The sequence below is a fragment of the Ochotona curzoniae genome, unplaced genomic scaffold, assembly GCF_017591425.1.
Source record: "Ochotona curzoniae isolate NIBS_2020 unplaced genomic scaffold, NIBS_Ocur_1.0 contig_523, whole genome shotgun sequence".
Classification (NCBI taxonomy): Eukaryota; Metazoa; Chordata; class Mammalia; order Lagomorpha; family Ochotonidae; genus Ochotona; species Ochotona curzoniae.
In genome coordinates, this window is record NW_024466459.1 from 484,930 (window position 1) to 506,899 (window position 21,970).

The window sequence follows — 21,970 nt, forward strand, 5'->3', positions numbered from 1 at the left end:
CCCAGAGACTCGCTGCTGCTTGGAATTCTCAACATGGGAGAATGCACCTGAAGGAACTATCCGCGCGCCTGAAGGCTCAGTGTTGGGATTTGTGGGAGTGTTGGAGAGCTGCTTCCGGGGCTCAGGTCGATCAGATGCCTCTGTGCAGCTGCAGATGGAGCAGGGCCAGGCCAGTGCCTTGGGGCAGTGATGGCCAGTGGCTGGCGGAGAACACCCCCAGGACGCCAGGGGCACTTCTCCAGCACGTACCCCTAGGGGGCAGCACCCTGCATGCAGAGTGTTGGCGGGTGAGCTGGGGAGCCCTGAGATAGTGAACTACTCAGGGCCGGAGAGATTGCGTGTCAGCCGGGAGAAGTGGCCACTGCAGTGAGCTGCTTCTGGTGGCTGGGGAAATTTTGTGTTCAATGAAAGTTAAGGGAGGCAGGATCCAGGAGAGCTGCCTGCGTGGCCCACGTCTGCTTGCCTCTTGTAACGCCAGTGCCTCGCCCATAGCCTGGTGTACAATTAACACACCCGGATGGAAAAAAAAAAAAAACAGAAAAAAAATATGATTTTGCATCAGTTTAGCCATGCTTGTAAACATACATGTCTATTCATTGGAAAGGTTTCATGAGAGTTGAGCGAGCAACAGCTCTCCATTTGCTGGTCCCAATGGTTGCAACAGCCAGAGCCGGGTCAGGCTGAGCCCAAGCTGGGAGCAGGAAGTCTCCCCTCCTCCTGCATGTGAGGGGTCACTATTTGCTACCATCCCAGGTGCATTTGCAGGGAGCTCCATTGGGAAGGGAGCAGGGGACCCAGTACTCGGGCCATCTTCCACTGCTTTCCCAGGCCGTCCAGCAGGGAGCTGGGTTGGAAGTGGCACAGCTAGGTCTGGAATTAGGACCTGTATAGGGTGGGTCCACACTGCTGATCTGTGGACATGTGCTCAAGAGCAGTGTGGGGAATGCCAGCCCCCCAGCCTTGTATAAAGCCTGGGACGTCATTTGGTCTGGCCCTGCCCCGACAATTGCAGAGTGGACTTGCAATTCGAGGAATCAGTAGGATAATTTTTACATTGATCATTTCAGATGGCCCGTGAGTGATTATAAATATCCAAATGGCCTTTGGCAGGGCAGTGGCTCCCAGCTCTGTGCTAGGAAACTGGACAGGCTCCATCTGCTGAAACATACTGCTTCTTGAAATGGGCCTGCCTGCCCCTGGCTGGCACCAAGACCCTGTCAGGCTCTCACAGGCCTGCTTCTTTTCAAGATTCTCATTCCAAACTGCTCGGCATCCAAGAATGTGAGCTGCTGCTCTGTTTCCTGTCTCATATCTTGCTGCCAGGGCCGATGACTGATGTGAAACTGACTTTTGTTCTCAAGAAATCCCTGCCCGTCTTCGTCCCTCCTCTTCCTCTCCTTTGCTTTCTCCAAGCTCCCGATGCCCACGCTCTGTGATGTTAGCATGCTGTTACACCCATTCTATCAACTTCATTGATTGAGATCTTCAATTATCCTTCATTCTTATCAAGGTTGTCTTCTGCTGTCTAGCACCTTCGGGTCTTACATGTCTAAATTTAAATTATTTGCTTTATTTGTTTTATTTGTCGGAGAGGCAGAGAGACAGAGAGCTTCCATCTGTTGCGGTTCACTGCAGGGCTGGGCTCAGCCAAAACCACAAGCCTGAAATCTCATCTGGGTCTCTTACGCGGGCACCAGGGCCCTGGCTACCTGTGTGTCCCAGGTGGCGGTCTGCCCTGCTGAGCTTGCCTGATTTCCAAGGAGAGTGTAGATGCAACTTTACCTTTGCTCGTATATAGGGAAGGCACATTTCTGTCTGGTTTTTGCTGGTTTTTTGAAAAAGATTTATTTATTTTTATTGAAAGTAAGATACAGAGAGGAGGAGAGACAGGAAGATCTTCCATCTCTGACTTACTCCCCAAGTGACTGCAATGACCAGAGCTGAGCCGGTCTGAAGCCAGGAGCTAGGAACTTCTTTCAGGTCTCCAACATGGATGCAGGATCCCAAGGCTTTGGGCTGTCCTCGACTGCTTTCCCAGGCCACAAGCAGGGAGCTGGGTGGGAAGTGAACTGGGATCCATATGGGATCCCAACGCATCCAAGGCAAGGACTTTAGCCACTAGAATATTGCGCTGGACCCTCTGCCAGATTTTTTTTCATCATCTTCATTTTTTTTCTCATTTTATTTTAAATACAATATGCCATGGTGTGATTTTTAAAATTTGTTTTTTTTGTTTTTCGTTATTTGTTTTGCTTGCTGTTTTCTGAACTTGGGTTTATAATTGGATAGAAATTCGAAGCCAATGCTTTCAATCTATCTTCTGTATTTTCTCTTTATCTTTTTCCTCTAATATTCCCAGCACACTTGTTTAACCTTTTGGGTGGTTGTGCCACAGTTCCTGGATATTCATCCATCCTTCCTTCCTCCCTCCCTCCCTTCCTTCCTTCTTTCTTTCCTTCCTTCCTTCCTTCCTTCCTTCCTTCCTTCCTTCCTTCCTTCCTTCCTTCCTTCCTTCCTCCCTCTTCCCCATTCTTTTCCTACACATTTGCTTTGTACTTTTTGGCAGGTAAAATATTCTTACACTTAGAATTGCTTTCCTCAGTGGTGTTGATCTAAATAAAGCCCATCAAAACCATTCTTCATTTCTGGCCTGTGAAAGCCAGGGGCCAGGAACTCTACCCGGGTCTCCCAAGTGGACCCAAGTACAAGAGCCATCATCCTCCATCTCCCAGGACGCCCATTCATGGGAAACTGGCTGAGAGGCAGAGGCACGACTGGAACCCTGGTACTCCGATATGGGATGCCTCACCCACAGTGCCACAGTCCAACCCCACCTGTCTGTTGTTGCATGCTCTGTACTCTAACCTCTGGGGTTCTTAGCATATTAATTGGATTTGGTTTACATTGCTGGCATGTTAATAACAAACCTTTCTGCCAAATCTTGAGTCTGGTTCTCTGGTTCTGATTGATGCTTGGTGTGGTTTCTTACTTTTTAGTATGCCTTTTTTTTTTTTAAAATGATGGCTGGACTTGAGGTGTCCCTGGTACTGCCAGTCAGCCTCTAGTACTGTGGTGGTGAGGGCTGGAGTGGAGGAGCATCGTGTGGCCATCAGGCATAGTGACTTTGTGCCTTTGGACTTGACCTTCTTACATGCTCCTGGTCCCCACGCTAGGTGGCTGAGTGCGGGGGCTGAAGTTGGTATGTCCCTTCTCCCACTCACAGATAAACCTCAGCAAGTTAGCAAGTCCCAACGCCCTCCTCTCGCCTCAAGGAGCAAGGGCTTGTTTGGAACCCGCCCTCGCCATAGGAACCTGGAGAGAAAACTCACTTATGTATGGTGATGGCATTTGGGTTCCTCCCCTAGGCTGGTTCTAGCCTCCCCAGGCACAGCGGGACCCCCTCGAACTGCCCCCTGCCTGTCACACTGTGAGTACAGCAGCCTGTCCCCAGCGGCCAGTGGCCTTTTTGCTTTGTCCAGCTTTTTCCCGCTTGGTGGGGGGAGGGGTGGTGACCTCCCAGCTCCTCCCATGTGCAACTGGAAAGTGTTTTGAATGTTTGGGACGCAGATGTATTTACATAGAATTATGGGAGAGCTTATACTTTTCAGAATATGAGCCGGGGACTAAGTCGATGAAATCCTGTGCTTTTCATAACCAGCGTACCTGAATTTAACCTTACCTCCTGCTCATCAGTGCCGTGTGGACCAAGGCTTCTACACTGGTAGCGTAATTCTAAAAGAGAGTTTCTGTTGGTTTGAGATCCGGGTGATTAGTCTTACCTCGGGCATCAGTCACATTTAAGAGGCCAGCTAATCCGTTCACAGCCCTGGCAATTCATTCTCTAGGTGTGAGCGAACACAGCATCTACTGCATGTTTAGGGTCACTTGATGTTTGAACTGGGCACCTCTCCTTGCAAGATCCTGAAGTACTGTCTCCTGTTGCTCTTAAACTTCAGTTAACTCAGACTCGGCCATTTCTGCAACCAGTCACTGATGTTTTCTGCTTTTGTCCCTAACATCAGAAGTCTCAATCCAGGACAAGCAAGACTATCCGGGAATGGCACTGTGGCTCAACAGGCTAAGCCTCTACCTACAAGCGCTGTTATCCACATGGGCACTGGTTCATGTCCCGGCTGTTCCACTTTCCATCCAGTTCTCTGTTTATGGCCTGAGAAAGCAGTAGAGGATGGCCCAAAGCCTTGGGACCCTGCACCCATATGCGGGACCTCAGAAGAAGCTCCTGGCTTCAGATTGGCTCAGCTCCGGCCATTGTGGCCACTTGGGAAGCGAACCAACAGATGGAAGATCTTTCTCTGTCTCTTCTTCTCTGTCGGTAAATCTGCAAATCTGTCTTTCCAATGAATAAATCTTGAAAAAAAAAATCTTTCCAGCTCTCTGAGCCCCTGAGGTTAGTGTCAGATCATCTTGTGGGAGGTGAGCTGAGTGGACACCCGCAGGCCTTCCCATTGGCACGTGTCCACACTCCTCAGATTGCAGAGAACCTGTTTCTCCTGGCCATGCACTCAGCTTTGGCCTATAGGGGCAGGGGGCTGTGGATGCATCTTACCCGGATTTGCTGGTGCTTCTGGTAGAACTCAGTCATGTTAAAGACAGCCAGGTCGACCAGCAGGTCCTGCTTACACATCTCACAGGTGTTCACAGCTTCTCGATTTGCTCCTTGAATCAAAGAAATACGGGTTGTAAGTGGAGCTTGAGTGTTCTCAGCGCGCACACACACACACACACACACACACAATTATATGTTACGTATAGCCCAGTGTCTATTTGTGCTGGCACTTTGGGGAGGTGATATTTTGAGAGTGAACTTGTGCCATTCTGAACCTCAGTGGCTTGCACGTAAGGCCAGTCATCTGCTGGCGGAAAACGACCTTGAGTCTGAGATCTGAAAAACTTCCTTTGTAATTGTTATGCCAGCCCCCTAGGAGTGACATTCCCATGCCTTCGAAATAACAGGTCTTGCTTTCTATTTAAATATAAACATAACGGTTCATCAAGTTGGAATGTTAACCTTCAGAAGGCTTGGTGTTTGTCCCACAGGTGTTTGTGACAAACAGTAACTATGGGGTCCGTTGGTCTTCTCTACATTTTTCCTCATAGTTCTAACAAAGGACCAGGTAGCTACATTCGTGAGGACTAGACGAATGGCAGACTCTGCCCTCTGTCTTTAAATAAGATCTGCCCTCTTTCTGCTCAGCAGACATTCCCAGGCGAGAGAAGTGAGGGAGCCGCACCGGGGTGGACTGGTAACGGTCAGCTGAGACAGGGCTTCAGCCGGGCTTGGCCTCTTCGGGGCAAGCAAGCAGGAAAAGAAGGCTGCCTTGTTTTTGTCTTTTAAAGACATGCATCCTAGATCAGCATTTCCCTCTATATTTATCTTAGTCCCCAATAGCAAAACTGTGGCTAGCATGCCTAAGCAAAACATGCCCCTCGTTCCCCCTGCTGCACTGGCCGCGTTCTAACCCATGAGGTGCTGATGTTTCTTCAGGAATAGAGGACTTGTTAGCTAATTTAGCAAGAGTTTTACTTTAGTTTCATCTCTCCACTGGGTGTATAAAGAAACAGTGAATGTGGGGCCGGCACAGTGATGTAGCAAGTTAAGCTTCCACCTGCGTCTCCCAGCATCCTGTATGGGCAACGGTTCAAGTCCTGTCTGCTCCACTTCCCATTCAGTTCCCTATTGTGGCCTGGGAAAGCAGTGGAGGATGGCTCAAAGTCTTGGGACCTGCACCAGCATGGCAGACCCGGAACGAGCTCCTGGCTTCAGATGGGCCCAGCTCTAGCAGTCACAGCCATTTGGGGAATGAGCCAGCAGATGGAAGATCTCTCTCTGTAATTCTGACTTTCGAATAAAATAAATAATTTTTTTTTTTTTTTTTTAGTAACTAGTAGAGATGTTTAAAGGGCAAGGATGAACAGCAGTTCCCAACTTGCCTGTCTTGCCCGCTTTTCCTTTGTTAGCACCATGCTCCGATGCTTTCGGTTCCTGAATGCCCCGTGTGCCTTCCGACCCAGTTCTACAGAGCATACCCAGACTGGCATTGGCATTTGCAAGCATCTGGCATCATTTCATGCCACATTTCTTGCTTAGTGTTTTCTGACCTTGATGCTTAACCAGTCCCACTTCCCAGCCAGCCAGAGAGCGTCAGATGTTACAGTTATTAGTAATCCGAATCCTGCTCGTTTCCGTGCTGGAGCGAGTGCCGCGCTGCTGGTTGTGTGGGTGCGCACTAAGTGAGCTGGGCAGTGGTCGGGGAGGTCTCGGGCAGAGCTGCACAGGGCAGCAGAGCATCCTGGCCTTGCCCAGCAGCCTGGGTGGTGCTTCATGCAGGCCTCGGGGGAGTGCAGAGGCTGCTGTGGCGGGTCAGGCGCCAGGGCTCCCAGGAGGAGAACGGGCGGCAGAGAACAGACACCTGGGCATCGATGTCCACAGGGTTTTGCTGGAGCTGCTGTGGATGCTAAAGTTGGGATTTAAGGACACCTTGCATTTTCTGCCAAGAAGCCCGGAGTCCACGGAGGGGCGTGGCTGGGTTTGGACTGTAGCCTCCCCAGGGAGCTGAGGGGGGCTCTACCCTCCAGGTGCGGCCCCTTCAGGTGCAGGTCTGTTAAGGAGCTCACTCCGTGACTGGGAGCATGGAAAGCTTTGTGCCTAACAAAGTTTCTTTTCAATTACCCATCGCCTCCCAAAAGGTGTGTGTCTGGGGTGGTTTGGTGGGGTGCCTACCAGCTACTGTGTGCTGGCTGAACTTCAGCCGCCCACCTGCTTTTTGCATGTCCTTCCTCCTGGAGGGGTAGGGCGGGGGGCACCTTTGCCTGTCTGCAGGAGGAGGATTTGATAGCAAATGTTTCCAGAATTCTTCTGGAATCCACTTCCCACCCACAGCATGAGGACAGGGACTGTGAGCTGGCGTTCTGAGCACGCCCCATGCTCCTTCCTTCCTCCCTGTCTCCTCTTCCCCCACAAAGAGAGCGAGTCACAGATAAGGCTGTGGCCGGCCTTACCCCTTGGGGGTCTCAGACCAAAGACACTCCTCCCTCCAGCCCCACCTACCTGACGTGATTTTCACTTTCAGCCACTTTTTCAGGCACTCCTGGTGAACAAATCGCAGGCTCCCCACGCAGCCGCAGGGCTGCAGCAGCGGGTTGGTGGGGGAGCTCCCAGCCATTTGACAGATGCGACACAAGTCTCCCTCCTCCTCTGAGTCCTCCTCCAGGAGACTAAAGGGACAGAAGCCAAGTGTTTACAACTAGGGGTCTTGCTGTGGGCAGTTGCCACAAATGCCACATCCCTAGGGGTTGGGGGGTTGGAGGAAGAAGGGTAGTCCTATCACCCTGCTCCGTTTAGGACTTTGGGGTGCACCCCCATGCCCCTGGCCCTGCTGAGTGTCCCTCCAGGTGTGGCTGATAGTGATGGAGCTGACAGTTGCAGATATAAGGATGTTTCAGAAAGCTTAGGGAAAGTGTAATTTAAAGGTAAGTTTTTTCAAGGCCAGTGTGCTGGTGCACAGTAATCCACAGTCCTGTGGAGCCAGCATTCCGTAAGGGCGCTGGTTCGTGTCCCGACTGCTCCACTTCCCATCCAGCTCCCTGCTTGTGGACTGGGAAAGCAGTCGAGGACGGCCCAAAGCCTTGGGGCCCTGCACCCGTGTGGGAGAGCTGGAAGAAGCCCTTGGTTCCTGGCTTCACTCCAGCTATTGCAGCCATCCAAGGAGTGAACCAGTGAATGAATGATCTCTCTCTCTCTCTCTCCACCTCTCTGTAACTCTGCCTCTCAAATAAAGTAAATAAATCTTTTATTTTCTAACAGAAGGAGCACAAGCTTAGTTTCTGGAGAGATCATCATCCCTAAGACACGTTTGTTGGGAAGGGGCAGGGCTGTGGTGACCCGTGATGCACACGAAGAATAACAAGAATATTTTCAACACAAAGACTTCAGTTCCTTCCCGCGCACTTTCCACACATTCATAAATAACCCAGAAGAACATGTCCAGTGGAGGACACAGCCCCTCGGATGAACACGGCAGGCAGAGCTCTGCAGGTTGGCACAAGGGGGCAGGGAAATGGCACAGGCATCTGAATTTAGGCAAGCACACGGCAGCGCATTTGTAACCAAGTGAGCGGTTTCCAAATAAGAAATGACCATCAGGCTCATCTGTCGGAACTTGAAAAAACAGATGCCTGGGCACCACGTGCAGAGGTTTGATAGCTGGGCTGGGACTCCAGAATGTAAACAGCATGGTCAAGGACTCTGGGAGGATTATTTTCTTATGCTGTTTATAAATATCTGACTCCTAATTTATATCTCTCCATCTTTTCAAAGGCATTAGTGGGAATACACAGGCTGCTGGAATTTTGAAATTTTTTTTTTTTTGCAAATTAAAGAGAAATTTATATGCTACACAGTCACTTCCAGATTTCACATTGCTGTTATTGAACTATAAGAGGAGTTAGAGAGAGCAAGGGAAACGTGCCTTTCTCCCACCCCTCCCATGTGCTCTCTGAAAGACACCCAAGCGTGCTCTATAGACCAAACCTCTAATAGCATCGGAAGTGACCAGAAGTCCTGGGCAGTGGTGCAGAGAGGACCACCTGGACAAGCAGAGGATGGGACAGGGTATGGAACAGGTGCGGGCTGGGACAGGGCTGTCAGAAAGGTCAGTGGCTCCAGTGACCAGCGATCCAGGCGCCAGTGGTCACTGCCGTCCAGGACCCTGAGCCCCGACCAGTGCCTGCGTCTCTCCTCAGGTGAACACCCTGAGAGTTGCACATTAAAGAAAGGGAACTCTCCAGAAAGTCCCAAGTTTATAAACAACTTCCCGGGTATCCCCCATTGACCTCAAATGTGCTAATTTAGAGTAGGGACTGGCAGATGATTGCCAGGGGCAACCACAGTGGCAACACAGCACCACTGAACCCCAGTCCACTCATGTTCCAAACCACCGGGTCTGGCATAGCCTCAGCGGCCACTAAGAGCAGCAATGGGAGGCAACGAGAAAAAGAAGTCAGCTTGCCCCCTAGTCCATGGGTACTGCCAAGTACGGACGAAGAGATGCCACCTGCCAGCCTAAACAGTATCCCAGGGACAGTTTCCTGCGCATCCCAGAGGCCTGTGGCAAGACTGTCCTTCCCTTGCAGAAGATTGACAATCAAATGGCCATCCAGCAGGAGGATGGCTACTCGTGGCCTGTTCACACCTTTCTCTTTTTTTCAAGTAGTGAAAATGAACCAAGTCAAAGACGTGGAAGATTCATTTCCCAGATGTCGTAGAGGAGGGACAACAAGTCACGGAGCAGAAATTCCTTCCCTATAGAGTCCAAGCACAACACCAAGTTGGCTGAGAGGTTGAAAAATAGACACAACGTCTTGTTTGGAAATACGTGGAGTGAGTGTAAAGCAGGAGGGAACCGGAAGCAGGAGGGCGAGGAACAGGACGAACTCTCCCCGTAGGGATGGAGCGGGAGGAGTTGGCGAGGGCTCTGAGTGGCAGAAGCTTGTCAGCGAGGCCTGGGAGCTTTTACTCTAGGGGTGTGTGTGTGTGTGTGTGGACAATGTTATAGATAATGTCTTATAACGCCTTATAGACAATGTGAACCAAGGCTTACTAAAAAAATAAAAATCGCCTTCATATGCAAAGATCAAAGATGACAAAGTAATTTTTCTCTTTCAGTCTACATTTTTAATTTTTCCTAAAGATAAATATTTTTGAAATAGGACAAGCTGAATGTTCATTAGATACAGGAAAGAGGGCATCTGCTAAGCTAAATCGGCCGTTCTGTGCACCTCAAAGGGGGTGCACTTTGTAAGACATTGCTTTTAGCTTGCAGGTACCACCTCGGGATGGCAGAAGTTCACACTCCAATTGGGAGGTCGGAAGCCGTCTTTTTGGGTGAAGATGGTTGGGTGTGAGATCTCTTAGCCCTTGACCATGGACTGGTGGCTGTTTAATATGGGAAAGACAAAGCACTGCAAACTAGAAATCTGCCCCATTTTTTTGAAGTTAGATGAACAACTCTGCCTAGAATATGGATGGGTTCTCTGTTCCCCTTTTCCCTGCCCATTCATGTTTCTAAGCCACTGCCAGGGGACTCCCGCCCCACCTCCAACTGGCAGAAGAACATTAATAGGATGGGTGGGTAATGGTATGAGAGCCCTGGCAGCACACACCAAGAGAACACCAGAAGTCACATTCCTAATCAGTAAGTCAAAATCAGGGCCTGGTAAATGCTGACCATGAAAGAAGCTGTAGAATCCTGACCTGACGTTTCATGACAGCTTCAAAAACCCTCCAATTTCATAGCTGTGAAATATCCCAATGTCATCTCATAACAGAGGAGTGATGCAACTGAAACACAACCTCTCCCTCCCTCTCTCTCTCTCTCTGTCTCTCTCGGAAGACGGAGGCAATGGCCAGCCCACCACTGCCCTTCAGAGATCTGAGGTAACTATGGCAACCTGCAGCAGTCTTTCCGTTTGGGAGGCCCGGGAGTTTCCGAGGTGTTGCTTAGATCGGCCATGTGTCTGGTGAGGGACAGCTGTGAACTTCAAGTGCTGAAGGATGCTCTCTGGGGAGAGAGCAACCTTTTCCTAAAAACGCTGGGTTCCTAATTGCTGGGGAAAAGAATTGGCTGTAGCTACTGAACAGAAACCACACACCTAGCAAACGTGCCCTTCCTGAAGTTGTGGTAGTCAAGGGAAAAAAAAACACTAAGAAAATTGAATCAGCACATTTTAAACATATATAAAGAGAGAGAAGCCCCAGTTTTCTCAAAAGAAGCAATCATTACAATGTCAAGGAAGAGTCTACTTTTGATGTAAAATTCTCCCACGACCCTCCAACGACAGGCTTATTTCAGCTTTGTGAGGAGGTGCAAAATGAATGTGCGTGTGTCTCTATACTTGTACATATATCCACATGTGCATACACGTACTTACACAAACTCCTCACCTTTCTTGCAGTTTCTTGATTTTCTCGGGGTCCACTGGTACCTTAGGGGTCTCATTTGCTCCTGTGAGACCAGAGGCCGCCATGCCAGGTCCATTGTCGTTATGGTTCAGGAAATGAGACACAGCAGACAAAGTCAAATGGATGTTTCCTGGCAGGGCCCCGGGCATCCGCCCGTGACCTTGTGAATTCCTTCTTGATGGAGAGGAGCCGGGAGAATCCAGAGAGGACAAGCTGCCCCGAGAGCTTAGGAGGGCGTTTTCGGGGTACAGCGGCACCCCCCGAGCACCGCGGGTTGGGGTTACATCTTCCGTTTCCCTGCCACCAGGTTCACGTGTATTGCTGACTGAAAGGTAGCTGTGATCTTCTGCAGCGACCATCGGAATTCTGTTTCTAATGGGGGACAGTGGTTGGCGAATGGTCAGCCCCGCGTTTCCCTCCGGATCCGAGCCGTGAGCCGCCGGAGGTGATGCGGCCGAGCCTGCTGCAATGTCACCTCTCAGACGATGCCTTGCTGATCCGGGCGTGTTGTAGGATGAGCTTGGCGATGACCACGGAGCTGTTGGTTCACCAGAGAGAGAGCAGGCCAGAGAAGTTCTAGAACCATCTAGACAGCCTTGCCAATCCCTTTCGTAGTCATGGGTATCAGGTTCATCTTGTGTGGGAACAGAACCACTGGATCCAGTTTCAACCTGGAGGCCGTCCTCGCGTCTGGGGTCGGACATGTTGTCTGGTGAGCTGGAGGCCCTTTTCTCGCCCTCACTGCCAGCACTGCCATTCTCCTCATGGGGCAGCCGGGCATCTCGCAACATCCTTTGTCCAACAGCAGGCTGCTCTGTCTCTGGCTCCATCCCACTGCTTACTCTTGGTGAGCCTGGACCGGGCTCAGGCGGTCTTGAAGAACTATCTTTGCAAGTTGTAGCGTGTTCGAAGTGTTGATTTCCGGCCCAAGAGGCCGATGTGCCGGAAAACCGACTCCTTTTGCTATGCGCAGGAGAGCGAGGTGGGCGCATGCCTAGCAGCAGGCGCTCTTCCTCCGCGTGGGTTTCTTCCTCCGTGTCGTAATGTTCTCTCGCGGTGGTCAGCGATAACGCGGAGTAAAAGTCCTCGTCTCTGAACCTGAAAGGGGTCCTCCGTGGCCCGCCCACGGCCGTGGGGACCCATGAGGGCCCCAGGGACTCGCCCAGCCCCTGAGGACTGCTGGTTGCTTGGCGGGCTTGGGATAGGGCTGGCTGCGGCGTGCTCTGAGGAACAGCGCTCCCGTCTGCCCTTCTGGATCTTTCTGGAAGGTTCTCGGCTGTGGTCACCAGCTGCGAGGCCGAGACCAGGCTTCTCCTCTCTGGAGGTGGCCGCCTCAGCATTGTCTCACCCGCCCACACATGGCTTTCTCGGCGTGCTGCCGGATCTGCACGGAGAGAATACAATTGAATCATTTGCTCAGAAGTGGCATAGTGCATTCAGCCACTGCTTGCAATGGCAGTATCCCATATGGGTGCCGGTTCGTATCCCGGCTGCTCCACTTCCTATCTAGCTCCCTGCTAATGGAAGCAAAAGATAAGCCAAATATTCAGGCTGCCACCATTCATGTGGGAGACCCAGATAAAGCTTTTGACTTTGGCCTGGCCTAGCACTGTTTCTGGCAGCCCTCTGGGGAGTGACCCAGCTGACAAAACATCTCTCTCTCTCTCTCTCATCCTTTGTAACGCTTTCAGCATAAATAAATAAATAAGTAAATAAAGAATTTTTAAGCTGTCTTGGCAGATTGGGAGGAAAGCTCCAGAAGTTAGTGCCTAGCTACACTGAAGCTTTTGGCCAGGCTAACTAGTTAGTATAAATAAAACTTGTTAAGTTGCTCAGGAAGTGCCTTCTGTGTCACTACCTTTAGTCTGTAAGCTCTGCCCGTCCCAGCCTTCCCAACCTCGCTCCCCGCCCCCTTCCCCCTGCCCCGAGTTGCACAGGCATTTCTGTGGGTGAGATCACATATTCGAAATGTGCCTCATAAAAATAATGAATGGGCGCTGCTTACTGCGGGCTGACGCCGAGCAGGCCACAACCACGCCAGCTGCATCCCTCGCGCAGCGGAGGCCCGCAAAATCCCGCTCCCCCCCCCCCACACCCACCCAGGCCACATTATAATCAAAGGATCCGGGGCCCGGGGAGGTCACATCACTTGCCCCAGATCATATTTCCAGTAAGTGATGAACATTTGAACCCCGGCCCTCTGGATGTTAGGGTTTGTGTCCTTACCCACTGGCCTGGCTACCCCTTAGGAAATGGGTTGGATTGCCAGTTTCCATGGGGAACCGAAGATCTGTGGGGTTTGTTGTGGTGTGTGCGTGTGTGTGTGTGTGTGTGTGTGCACCTCCCTGGCCACTACCGTCCCCTGTGTGGTCCCCTCCCTTCATCTCCAGGACTCCTCTAGGGAGCAATCCCTGGGGCCTGCTGCCCAGCTCGGGTCAGAGTTGACAGGGAGGCGTGTCCAGCGGTGCACGCATTGGAGCCGCCAACACTTTCCGACTCTGTAAGTTTCTTGGATTGTTAACTACATGGGGCACTGAGCAGCACGGCGTGGTGGGCCTTCTCTCATCAGCTCTCCTAGGAACCAGGCAAACTCTCCATTCAGGCCCCTCATTGGTTCCCAAAAGATGTGTCAGTAGCTCAGGGGTGCTCTGAGCATCCGCTGTCTGTCCAGCAGGCAGATCCATGTGTGGGGAACAAATGGTTCCATGCAACCTTCTGAATTTGCCTGCTATGTTTGTGCGTTCACACATCCATGTGTATATTTTTAAATTAAAATGCAATATGAAGAAATGTCAGCTCTGGTAGATTGCTTTTCTCTTTGGTTGTGACTGAGGGCCTCAGCAGGCAGCTAGCAGCAGGGCTGGGGCCTGCGTCTCAACACAGGCCACTCACTGCAGCCCAGGCAACTGCTCCCTTTGGCCCTGGATCCATTTAGCTTCAGGTGAAGACCAGATAAGGCAGGGACACCTTTAGGGACTGAAAACCCAGCCAGCGTGGCCTCTGAAACATCATTAGAACTGAATGGGAGCCGTGAGCTCGTCTCACAGAAGCCAGTGAGCTGGTACAGGGCGACAGTGGCCTCAGAGGACAGGAGAAGTCCCCTACTGTGCGTGGTTGTTCAGCCCTTGTGGATTTGCTGCCTTGCTGCCACATCAGGGAGTGAGCCTTCCTCTTTAAAATCCCAGCAGGGCTTGTCTGGGGTGTGTCTGTGTGTGCGTGTGTCTGAGTGCTTCCCTAAAGGTGGCCGGCTGTGCCTTTCTATATTTGTGCTGTGTTCACCCTATTTTTTGTGTGTGTCTGTCCAATAGGGAGCAGGCTTCGGGAGCTCCAGGGCTGGGAAGCAGCACAGTGAGGATGCCACGGATGTGCTATTCATAGAGCCGTCCCCTTCTCCCCTTCAACCCTCCCTCCCTCCCTCCCCCAGACACTGCGGTGCTTCTCCAGGGCCTGCTGGCCTTCGGCTCCAACTGCAGGCCCGGGCGCAGCCAGTCAGCCCACCCTTCTGCCATGTCTCTGGTCTGGACTGCTGTGCGTGATTGACCCATGGATTCCTACATTCTAGGAGTCAGACTTTTAACTTGTCCTCTTGGTTAGCAGAGAGATTGTTGGGGATTGCTGAGAAACTATAGAAGAGCCAAGACTTTGAGTCTTCAAATCTCCCCACAGCCCGGGTGTCAGGGGAGCGCTGCGGCTGCTCTTCAGGTGAGCCACGCAGATCCCTGGGGTATCTGCACCCTGCCGTCATACTCTGCAGAGGTGGGCCGTATCTCCCACTGACTCCTCTAGCCCCAGTGATGGGCCGCACCTGCCTTACCCACCTGCTCCCTCAAGGCATTTGAAATTCCAACTCAGGGCTCTCCCATCTAGAGACTTCAGAAACCAAACTGCAACTAGCTAATCCTCGCCTTTGCAAACGTTGGCATCCCTTATGTGTGCCTGCTTGTGTCCTGGCTGCTCCACTTCCATCCCCTGCCTGTGGCCTGGGAAAGCAGTGGAGGACGGCCCAGCGCCTTGGGCCCCAGTGGGATAGCTAGAGGAGGCTCCTGGCTTCTGATGGACTCAGCTTTGCTTGTTTTGCCGCCACTTGGGAAGTGAAACAACGGATGGAACTTCTCTCCGTAAATCTGCCTTTCAAATGAAAACAAATAAATCTTAGAAAACAAAAATAAAACAGAATCGGGCATCTCTGCACGTACAACTTAGTGCCCTGTGCTCTAAGAGAGCAGTGCCCGTGCTGTGATTGTTTATGAACAGGCACGGGAAATCCTGTGAAGATGATCAAATGCGTTTAACTCTTCCTCTGTGGTTTGGTACCTCGGCTGCCTTGCATTTTAGCCCGTGATAAACACCCTTGCTTTTCCATCACAGCTTTACCTCCTTGCCTCCTTAGAATAGTCACAGAGTGGAATTGCTAAGCCAAAAGGTGTGGACTTCAAAGCTTTGGCCATCTCCTGCCATGTTCCTTTCCGATCTGCACCAAATCACCAGGGCCGGTAGGCTATAGAAGTGACTGTCACATAAGGGTCTCACCAACGAGCTTTGTCATTGGTGTTGGACACCGCAGTGCCCAGGAAATGCTTGCTGTTAACCTCACTCCCAGGCTCCTGCCCTCGCCAATCTGATAGGTCACACTTAACCGCGGTGAGTTTACGTTATCACCCAAAGTGAACTTAATAAATGCTTACGTGCCACCTTTAAAGATTCACTTATTTTTATTGGAAAGTTAGATACACAGAGAGGAGGAGAGACAGAGAGGAAGATCTTCTGTCTGATGATTCACTCCCAAGTGGCTGCAACAGTTGGAGCTGAACCAATCCGAAACCAGGAGCCAGGAGCTTTCTCCAGGTCTCCCACATGGGTGCAGGGTCCCAAGACTTTGGGCCGTCCTCGACTGCCTTCCCAGGCCACAAGCAGGGAGTTAGACAGGAAGCAGGGTCACTGGGACATGAACTGGCACCTATATGGGATCCTGGCGTGTGCAAGGTGAGGACTTTAGCCGCTAGGCTACCGTGCTGGGCCCTGTACTCACATTTCTTTTGTGAAGTTGTCTGTTGTGACCCTTGTCCATTTTTCTATTAGGTGTTCAGGTTTTGGTTATTGATTTGCAATAGCATTCTGAACATCATCCCTCGCTGATGCTTCTTTAACTCTCTGACCCCTACACTGGTTTACGCAAACCACTTTAGAATGTGAGGCCGGAGAGGAACACTTGTGGGGAGATCAGGAGCCTGCTCTCAGCGGCTAGCTGCATTATCGAGGGTTGCATGCGACCCTTGCAACAGTGCGCCGAGGTCGATTTCAACATCCTCGTTTTAGGATGTGAACTGTAGTCAAGAGTGGCTCCTGGATCATCCAAGACACCATGGTTGGGAGGGAGAGCTAGACCTGATGTTTCAGGCGTTCTGTTACGGGGACCTCGTGTGCACCTTGTGGCTTCAGGGTCACATGTGCCTTAGTCACCCCTGCTCCCCAGGCCATCCCATGTCTGCCAAGGCCTGCCGTGTGTGTATCTGTGTGCCATGGCACATGTCGCACTTAGATGTGGAGGCTGCCATGCTCATCTGGCAGCACCTGGCAATGCGTGCAGGCTTCTCTAGAGGAGCAGATGCAAGGTGAGGTTGGCAGGGCATGTCACTTTTCTGGACTCCTGGAGGGGTTAGTCCAGCCACCTGGCTTATGTCGAAGGACAGATGCTCAGAGCTGAAACTCAGATGGGAAAGGTGTCTGCTGGGCCAGGGCTTCGGGGTAGGATTTGTGTGTGCTATGCTATTACTCCCAACACATGCATATCTTACCAGTGTGATTGCTCTGAGTCCACGGACACCTGGCCTCCCCAACCCCCTTCATCTGCAGGCACCTGGAGGAGGTGAGACCAGAGCAGCAGGCTGCTTCTCTTCTCCCCAAGCCCATGACACCGCCCCTAGAAGAGATGCTGTCTGCGGGAGACACACAGCTGGTGACCCCACAGCACTATGCCTGTCCTGCTCATGGGCTGGTGGGGGACAGAAATAAAATCTGACCTCTCTCCTCATTCCCTTTAACTATCAGTTTATCTGGGGGAAAATAAAACCCTGCATCGCATAGTTGGTTTTTAAAACTGAGTGTTTCATGGCAAGAGGCAAGCCCTTTCACATCAAAGCACAGGTGTTTAAAGCCCATAACGAAACAGCATCAGGGAGTCCTCTCTGAGGACCAGGGAGTGGAGGCTGCTGGTCCTTACCTGGTCCCAGGAGAACAGGTGCCTTCCCTGGCAGCTGGGCCTTCTGTCTGCTTCTGTCCCCTGGTGCTCTTGGGCTGTGCAGTTCTGGACTGACTGCCAATCTCCCCAGGTTTGGCCTCCTCTTTCTTGGTAAAATCTTTGGTGTCTGTGCTGCTGGAAGGTGCAAAATCTTTTCAATCCTTGATTTGGACAGGAAAGCATCTTCCGTGTTTAAAGAATGCTCAAGGGGCCCAACAACAGGGCTCGGGGTGGGGGCGGGAGGCAGCATGGGGTGGGATGGGGAGTGCAGTTCAGGGGATGGACCCAGGAAGTCAGAGAAGAGCTGGCTGTGAAACCAAGTTTCTCTCCCTGTAGCTGTGGGAGCTCAGGCAAGCCACTTCACCCCAACAGCCTCGGCTTCCCCACGCGGCATGTGGAACTCAGGCCCATGGATGTGGCTGTCAAACCTTTCACTAAGCATCTACGGCATCTGAAGTGAAAGCACATGGGGCAGCCAGCTTTATGCTCTGGTCCTGTCCAAGTTCCTGGCGAGGGGGGAGGGACTCCCAGGAAGGCAGTGGCTTGAATTCTTGTAAGCATTTTGAGTTACGTGGGACTAGTTGGTATGATCACACTAAGCCTCTTTTTCAGGCCTATTTAGCTTCGGTGCACGTGGAGTTGGGAGGAGCGGTGCTATTTTCCATGCCTACGGGGCTCTGGGTTCACTAGACAATAGTTGACTCTTTAAATTCCCTAAGACAATCAGATCCGCCTGGCCCATCCCCTTTATGACAGTTCAGAAATTTCACAAGTCGGTGTAGCTGACAGGTAACCTCAGTATAGAGCTGAAAAGAGCCTCTGGCTTGTGTCGGAGGCACAGCCATAGTCAGACAGGTGCATAAGGTCACTTAGGGCTCCAGAGCTGTGGTTTGTAAATAGTCTGTCCAGATGCCACAAAGAAAAGAAAAATTGTCCTTCAGACTCTGTTTATTGCTATGATTGGGTTTATTTCTCTTGGTAGTCCCTGGAGGGGAAGGCAGAGGGTTTGGGGATCCAAGATGGACAGGACCATGCTTTCCCTCTCAGGCAACTATCTAGATGAGGGGTGTGTGTTGGGGCTGCTGGTGGCATCAGATCCCCTTGGGCCAAGTTGGCGAAGCTCAGGGAGTTTGTGGGTGTGATGTGTGGAGGAAGGAAGAGGGTGGGAGAGCATGGGTGTGGATTTCAGTGAGTTGGAGGGGAGTGAGAGGAGGAGGGACCGGGGAAGGGGGAGGCAGGAAGGAGATGGCCAGCTGTTCACTTTCCCGGGACGGAGCTGCCCTGGCAGAGAGGCGTGGGAATGTTTTCTCAGCATCCAGGTTACATTCAGTCACCTTCACATAAGGCCAGGGTGCTTCCCTGCCCCCCTCAGAAGTCAGCAAAGCACCCAACTTCTTCCCCTGACTGACCAAACAGAGGGAGTACCAAGGAAGGGGCAGTTTGGAACTTAAGACAAGTTCAGTCAGTCAGGACCTGAGCCTGGGGCTTGGTTCCTAGCAGGATGGCCAGCAGGATGTTCGGGCCCCACCCACACCCCAGGTGGAAGTTCCCCACCCCTCCATCCGCACCCTTGTTGGGTGGTGACCTTGACTCCCAAAAGCCCGCACCAGCCAGTAGGTCCTTTAAGGCCTGTTTCTGGTTTTATGTCCAGCAAGTCTGCTCTGATTCTGCTTTGTCCAAAACTTCCCCCTCTCCCCAATTGTGTTTGGCACATAAATACCTTGTGGCCTAGAACTGCTTAAGGTGTCTGCTTAAGGCAGACTATAACACGATGGCTCAATTGGCTGATCCTCTGCCTTTGAGCGCCAGGGATCCCATATGGGTACCAGTTCCTATCCCAGCTGCTCCACTTCTCCCCATCCAGTTCCTTGTTTATGGCCTGGGAAAACAATGGAGAATGACCCAAAGCCTTGGGCCCCTACACCCACGTGGGAGATGTGGAGGAAGCTCCTGGCTTCAGGTTGGCTCAGCACCAGCCATTGTGGCCCTTTGGGGAATGAACCAACAGATGGCAGATCTTTTTCTTTGCCTCTCTTTTTTCTCTGTAAGACTGATTTTTCTTTCCAATAAGAACAAAATAAATAAACCTTAATAAATAGGGGAAAAAAGACGATGCCGAGCTCTTAGCCAGGCGATATTAACACGTGTGTGTAATCCTGCAGGACACACAACTGCTGCTTGTATTCAGTCAGAACTACAGGGAACTTCAAAAGTAGAATAAAGGCTTTCATTGTGCAGAACACCCTAGATGACTTAAGATAAAAAGATGTTATTTTTTTTTTCTCAGGCCAAAAATCACTTTCTTCAAAGCATCGGTTCTCTTAGACAATTTCGGAGGCCGTGATCACACCTCTTCTAACCAAGTTCTTGGCCGGGTGATGAGGCCGAGCAGCTGGAGGTTGTTACACCTGGTGTGGCAGTGGCTAAATCACCATTCGGGTAGACCTCCGACGGTTTGAACCTCATTTTCCGTGACTGTGAGATAGGAAGAATCCTACTTTGTTGAGTTACTGTAAAGCGTAGCAATAATACACACAAATGGCCTAACTCGGTGACTGGTGCGTATCGGACGCTAATAACCGCAGCTTCTGCTTCTACCGTAAAGAGTAATAACAGCAATATTGCTACTCGTGGGAAAGATGAAATCACTCCCCCAGGAAAGCTGCATCTTGCCAGGAACTCATTGTTGGGAAGGTTTTAAAGACCAGTGCAGCTTTCCAGCAGGCTTCAGGTCTGTGTGGTTCTTGCTGACTCTTCCTCTTGATCCTTTATTCAGAAAACCCAAGTAACAAGAGCAACTCTTTAAAAAAAAAAATCATAATTTGCTTAGCAAATGTCTGTGTCATTTTGCTATGCAATAATTTGAGGGTTTACCGAGATGGGTAAGACATGTTGGTCATGACCTTGAAGATGAGCGTCTATTTTGGTTGCACTACTGTTGACTTCCTTGTGACACCCTTGAGAAGCTTTGGAAAAAGGATGGGCCATTTTATGAGAAAGATTCTTCCCTGTCTGCAGTCATGGCTACACTTGAGGTGGAGGAGGTGGCAAAGCATGTGTGTGCATGGATTTAAGAGTTGTCCAGCTGTGCGCTGGGATATGCGTATCCCATACCAGGGTTTAAATTCTGACTCTGTCCTCCATCCCAGCTTCCTGCCAAGACAGTAGATGATAATAATAACTCAGTGGTTGGGTCTCCCCACCCTCTTGGGAGACCTGAATGTAGTTGCTTGCTCCTGGCTTTAGCCTGGCCCTGGGCTGTGGCACGTACTGGAGAGTGAACCAATGAATGGAGCACTCCCCCTCCCCTACCCTGCCTTCCCAAATAAATGAAATAAACAGTAAAGTGATTCAAACACTCAGCATCCACAGCCAGCCAGCTCCTAATCACTTCATCTGCATGCAAGGTGAGTCAACTTTCGTATTTCTGGGGCCCTTCTGGGGTGGGCCCTCGCCACGATGTGGTACATGAATACATCCATCTGCAGGAAGACGTAACTTCCTCTTCAGGTAGGACAGGGAAGGGGAGTGTTTTCCCAGAAAAGGGAAGAGTTTGCATCAGGGAGCTGTCACCCCGTGTCTTGATGCCCTATTTGTCATGAGTTGGGGCAAAAACTGTGCTTGGTTCTTGATGTCCTATAGCCCATTCCTTCTACTGTTTGAGCAAGAAGGTGCCTCCAGCAGCAAGGAAACCACCCAGAGTACTTGCGTCCAAGGCATCCGCCGGGGATCCCAAGGAATGCCAAGACTCCGTCAGTAATGTTAGTTTGATCAGGAGAGGAAAACAGGTGAAAACCTCATGTTTATACACGATCCTTACAACGGAGCATCAAGTCCAGTTAGCTGTCCATGTTAGTTCCTTGTTCAGTTCCACATACCACTTGCCACAATACAATCTTAACACAAAATCAAAACAGAGAAATAAGAAAATATAGTGATTCCTCCTCCCTCATAAACTGCCTGAGCTACAATCCATCAGAGAGGCGGTTCTTTAAAAAGATGGCTCCCCCGGTCAGTGTGACCAGTAGCCCAATCCTCCACCTGGTGGTGCCAACATCCTATGTGGATTCCGGTTCAAATCCTGGAGGCTTTACTTCCCATCTAGCTCCCTGCTAGTGGCCTGGGAAAGCAGCAACAGATGGTTTAAATCCTTGGACTCCTGCACCCACATGGAAGACCTAGAGGAAGCCGTTGGCTCCCGGTGTCAGACCAACTGAGCTCTGGCCATTGCGGCCATTTGGGGAGTGAACCAGCAAATGGAAGATCTCTTCTACTTTGTCTGCTTCTCACCGTTAAATCTGCCTTTAAATTAAACCTTTTTTTTTTTTTGAAAAAGGAAAGAAAAGATGGCTCTCTTGGGACCCTGAGGAGCATTACACTATAGCTCAGTGCCCAGGGCCTGCAACTGTTGCCTTGGTTGGGCTAACAGGTGGCTCCTCTGTGAAGTCACAAATGATAACCACCTCTAGTGGCCTTCTTGAGTGTGCCAAAAATGTTGTCTCCTGTACCCGGGCAGGTCTTAACGAAAGCTTCATTATATTCCATAAATACATTTTATTTTGGAACTCAGGAAGTGGGATTTTTCAGATTAGGAAATGTAATGCCTGGTAAGTAGGCAGGAGAGAGAATTTAAGCATTGACTGAGCCCTGGGCCTCAGCCTGTCTCAGCCTGGCTCTCAGTGGATTCTGTCCCGCTGCCTTCATATCACCTGCTCTTCCAGGCTGCCCTCTCCCTCTGCACCTGGCCAGAG

General features: G+C 51.0%; 1 protein-coding gene across 1 annotated transcript in view; it reads right to left on the minus strand.

Annotated features, from left to right (window-relative positions):
* MARCHF10 (membrane associated ring-CH-type finger 10) overlaps positions 1-21,970 on the minus strand; it is a 74,309-nt gene that overhangs the window by 11,330 nt on the left and 41,009 nt on the right. The window contains exons 4-7 of the mRNA XM_040989386.1: positions 17,202-17,354; positions 10,964-12,365; positions 7,070-7,236; positions 4,568-4,677 (exon numbers count right to left, since the gene is read on the minus strand). Coding sequence (XP_040845320.1) covers positions 4,568-4,677; positions 7,070-7,236; positions 10,964-12,365; positions 17,202-17,354 — 1,832 coding nt within the window. The remainder of the gene's footprint in view (positions 1-4,567; positions 4,678-7,069; positions 7,237-10,963; positions 12,366-17,201; positions 17,355-21,970) is intronic.